General features: G+C 40.0%; 1 protein-coding gene across 1 annotated transcript in view; it reads right to left on the reverse strand.

Annotated features, from left to right (window-relative positions):
• Window positions 1-5,000, reverse strand: part of mast2 (microtubule associated serine/threonine kinase 2) — a 65,410-nt gene that overhangs the window by 13,962 nt on the left and 46,448 nt on the right. The window contains 5 exon segments of the mRNA XM_053323078.1: window positions 1,847-1,985; window positions 2,556-2,764; window positions 3,633-3,736; window positions 3,890-3,957; window positions 4,069-4,201. Coding sequence (XP_053179053.1) covers window positions 1,847-1,985; window positions 2,556-2,764; window positions 3,633-3,736; window positions 3,890-3,957; window positions 4,069-4,201 — 653 coding nt within the window.

Genomic DNA, 5,000 nt, shown 5'->3' on the forward strand with positions numbered 1-5,000 from the left:
GATGTATTGATATATGGTTCCTAATAATAATAAATAATAATAAAATAATAATAAAAGGGTAAATTATACAATAAAATAAAAGTGATGCTGGTGTCAGGTGAATATTTAAAGACTATTTAAGTTTATTATAGTCAGCTTTCCTCACTGTTAATTTATATATATATATTTTTTGGAGTAATTTAAAGGTTTAATTTGCTAATAATTAGGTTAATGTATGAGTGTGTGTGAGCTGTAGAGCTTCAGCCACCAGGTTGTGCTGTTGAGTCAGATATAAATGAGTTATGAAGAAGAAAGAAGAGAAGAAGGAAACTACATTTAGAGTGTTTTATTGTACATTATGCTTTAGATTAGATTAGATTTACTGACACTGTTAGTTTCAATCCTGCTTTTAACTTTGAGTCTTTGGTTGCAACACTGATCTTTAAATATAATGTTATATAATGTTATATTTCTACTCTGAGGGACAATAAAACACACTTCCTACTCTGAGGAATGATCAGCACAACATCCATTAAAGTCAAAAAGCAGAGGAGGAAGTAACGACTTTTCCACTATTCAAGTTACTGTAATTAAGTAGTTATTTCATTTACTTCTACTTTGACTCTTTCTTAACTCATACACACTTTTCAGGGTCAAATTCTACCCATTATTGAGAGCAGTAAAACACCTTTATTTCAGCCAGATGTTTCTTAATGTTACCCACAGTTTTAAAAAATGTATAATAAAATGCTTTTTCCTCCATTTTTGTGCAGCTAACACACATTTTTATATATGCAAATGTAAGTTTTACCTGTGTTTTCTTACATATTATAAACATATTCGTCTTATTCTATAAAATGTATTTATGAATGTGAACTGGTGCAGAGACTAATTATAAGTCAGAATATAAACTTACTTTACTTTTACTTAACTATGGTTTAAATGAATTAAAAGTAGTTTGTCACATTTGTACATTAATCAGTTACTGAGTGAATTATTTATATGTCCTTTAAACTGATCGATAGATATTATGAGCTAGAAAAAAAACAAAAAGACTCGGACCAGACGCCAATCAAAGGCATCACATCAAAATGTCATTCAGAAACAAAAAGTGCATCTTAATATAGTGGAAACTCTCACAGATGTTGCTGCTTATAAGAAATCCTGCACTAAATGTGGAAAAGCACATTAAGATAAGACAGCTTTAAACTCAGATATATTCACTGAGAGCCTTAGATCCTTTTTAACCTTCATTTATTTGACAAATCTTTAATGTTAAACAGATGCATTTACCAAACAGTAAATTAAGTTGTGATTTTTGTACATTATGTTTTAGACTGGATTAGATTAGATTTTCTGACTGAGTAAGTACAGCTTTAACCCTCCTACCCACTGAGGAAGGAAGGAAGGGAGGAAAAGAGGAAGGAAAAGAGGAAGGAAGTAAGGAGAGAAGGAAAGGAGGAAGAAAGGAGAGAAAGAAGAGAGTTAGGAAGGTATGAAGGAAGGAAGGAAGGAAAGAAGGAAGTGAGGAAGGAAAGGAGGAACGAAGGAAGGAGAGAAGGAAGAGAGTTAAGAAGGTAGGAAGGAAGGAAGGAAAGAAGGAAGTGAGGAAGGAAAGGTGGAAGAAAGGAAGGAAGGAAGGAAAGAAGGGAGGAAAAGAGGAAGGAAGTGAGGAAGGAAAGGTGGAAGTACAATTAAGTAGAATATTTCAGTCCTCTTTCCACCTGCGTCCAATAATAATAACTCCAAACTACATTTCATCAATGCAGGTAAGAGTAACTCTAAGGACAAACATGTGGTGTGTGTGTGAGTGTGTGTGTGTGTGTGTGTGTGTGTGTGTGTGTGTGTGTGTGTGCGTGTGTCTTACTTGTCAGGTTTGAGGTCTCGGTGCACAATGCCGTAGTTGTGAAGATATTCCAGCGCCAGGACGGTTTCTGCAAAGTACATACGAGCCATATCTACCGGCAGAGCTCCGATGTTCTTCAGCAGGGTGGCACAGTCTCCTCCTAAAGATGGGACAGATGAGATTAATTAACAATACTGAGGGAGGAAGGAAGGGAGGGAGGGAGAAGGTAGGAAAGGAGGGAGGAAGGAAGGGAAGAAGGATGGAAGGGAGGAAAGGAGGAAGGAAGGAAGGAGTGAGGAAGGAAGGAAGGAGTGGGGGAGGGAAGGAGGGAGGGAGAAAGGAAAGGAGGGAGGAAGAAGGAATGGAGGGAAGGAGGGAGGGAGGGAGGGAGGAAGGAAATAAGGAAAGAAAGAGAGAAGGAGGGAGAAAGGAAAAGTGGAAGGAAAAAAGGAAAGGAGGAAGGTAGGGGAAGGAAAGAAAGAGATAAGGAGGGAAGGAGGAAAGAAGGAAGGAAGGAAAGGAAGGAGGGAAGGAAGGAAGGAAGGGGTGAAAGAGATAGGAAGGAAAGAAGGAAGGGAGGAAAGGAAAGAAGGAAGGACAGAGGAAAGAAGGAAAGAAAGAGAGAAGGAGGGAGAAAGGGAAAGAGGAAGGCAAGAAGGAAGGAAAAAAGGAAGGGAGGAAGGTAGGGGAAGGAAGGAAGGAAGGAAGGAAGCTATAATAATCATCTTACCCTCCACGTACTCCATCACCATGCAGAGATGCCTCCGGGTCTCGAAGGAGCAGAACATGGAGACCACGAACGGGTTCTCAGCGAAGGTGAGGATGTCCCGCTCTACGAAGGCCTGCTGGATCTGGTTCCTCAGGATCAGGTTCTGCTTGTTGATCTTCTTCATGGCGAAACGCTGGCGGGTCTCTTTGTGACGCACCAGGAACACCGCGCTAAAAAAACAGTAGAAGAAAAAGAAGTTTATACTTTAACCCATTGCATAAGATTTAACTCATATTGTGTGTGTGAGATGAGAGAGGGGAAGAAGGAGGGATGAGAGAGAGAAGAAGGAGGGATGATGGAGGGGAAGAAGGAAGGATGATGGAGAGATGATGGAGGGATGATGGAGAGATGATGGAGGGGAGAAGAAAGGATGAGAGAGGGGAAGAAGGAGGGATGAGAGAGGGGAGAAGGAGGGATGAGAGAGGGGAAGAAGGAGGGATGTTGGAGATGATGGAGGGATGATAAAGGGGAGAAGAAGGGATGAGAGAGGGGAGAAGAAGATATGAGGGAGAAGAGAAGAAAGGATGAGAGAGGGATGAGAGAGGGAAGAAGGGATGAGGGAGGGATGAGGGAGAAGAGAAGAAAGGATGAGAGAGGGGAGAAGAAAGGATGACGGAGGGGAGAGGAAAAGATGAGAGCGGGATAAGGGAGAGAAGAAGGAGGAAGGAGAAAGAGGAGAAGGAGGGATGAGGGAGGGATGAGGGAGGGGAGAAGAAGAGATGAGGGAGGGGAGAAGAAGAGATGAGGGAGAAGAGAAGAAAGGATGAGGGAGGGGAGAAGGAGGGATGAGAGAGGGGAGAAGAAGATATGAGGGAGAAGAGAAAAAAGGATGAGAGAGGGGAGAAGGAGGGATGATGGAGGGATGATGAAGGAGGGATGAAGGAGGGGAAGAAGAAGGGATGAAGGAGGCATGAAGAAGGGATAAAGGAGGGATGATGGAGGGATGAAGGAGGGATGATGGAGGGGAAGAAGGAGGAATAGAAGAAGGGATGAAGGAGGGATGATGGAGGGATGATGGAGGGATGATGTCATGGTTACCCGTAGGCTCCGTTGCTGATGAGCTTGATGTTCTCGAAGTCTTCCTCTCGAGGTGTTTTAGTTTTAGTCTGAGGAGGAACAGCTGGCACGCTCGTTCCTCGACTCTGAAACACACACACACACACACACACACACACACACACACACACACACACACACACACACAGAGAATTAATTTAAATCTCTTCTTTAAGCTGCTATATATAAATAAAGACTAACTGACTTTTTAACATTAAGTGATATTTTTCTTTACTCACGTCCACTGAGTCGTCGGTTTCGGGGGTTTCTGGGTTTCCGCTGTCGTAGCTGCTCAGCTGGGCCATTTCTACAAACACACACAGATCAAACATATAAACTCTAAATAAAGATATAAAATATAAAACATAATGAAATAGAGATGACAGAGATGATAGAGGTGATGGAGATGAGGCTTTACCCTCCAGGGGATCCCTGGTGAGGCCCAGCTGGCTGATGATGTATCGAGGGATGTCACACTTGATGCCTTGGCCTTCTTTAGCATGACCCTCTGCTGCTTCCAACAAGTGGTAAAACTCCTCTGGGTCAAACTCCTGCAGAGGGGAGAAGAAAGGATGGATGAAGGAGGGATGAGAAGGAGGAGAGAGGAGAAGGGAGGGATGAGAGGAAAGAGACACTGTTAGAAATATCCATAGAATTAAAATCATGACATCCAAAAAAAGATCACAATATAAAAAGATAAAAAGAATACACTCAACCATGACACAATGTAGAATAAATGAAATAAAATAAATAGACAAATTAATAATAATAAATAAATAAATTGCACATTATATTGTATTATTGTAGAAACCTGTACCTTTTTTTAGTGTAGTTTAAATGCAGAAACAACGTAATGTTATAATATAATGTTGTTGATGCTAATGGGAAATTTACTGGATTAGAATATAAATTTATACATATTTTAACAGTTAAATTTACAGTTTATTTGCCATATTTTTTACAGGATTATTCTGGTAACAACAGCTGCTTTTTTCCTGTAAAGACAACAGGATTTTATTTTTTACAGTGGATAAAAGGAGGAAAAAGACTGAATATTTTAAAATGTGAGATACTTGAACACTTGAAAGCATCTCCATGATTATAATAATCTACTTACAGTTTATGCTTATCCCACTACTATAGATTAATAAACATGTGACCTTATTTACCCTCTTGAACCCAAGTAAATGACTTTATTTAGTTTATGAATGAGTCTTTTCCATTTTGGTGTAGATATATGAGAGCAGGCATGTTCAGCATGGATTTAAATGAAGATAACTAACTACAATTAATACTGATTTAGAGTTAATCCAATAACAAACCTGCTAAATCATTTCTCAAGCCTGATCC

This window comes from Scomber japonicus, chromosome 7 (assembly GCF_027409825.1).
Source record: "Scomber japonicus isolate fScoJap1 chromosome 7, fScoJap1.pri, whole genome shotgun sequence".
Taxonomy (NCBI): Eukaryota; Metazoa; Chordata; class Actinopteri; order Scombriformes; family Scombridae; genus Scomber; species Scomber japonicus.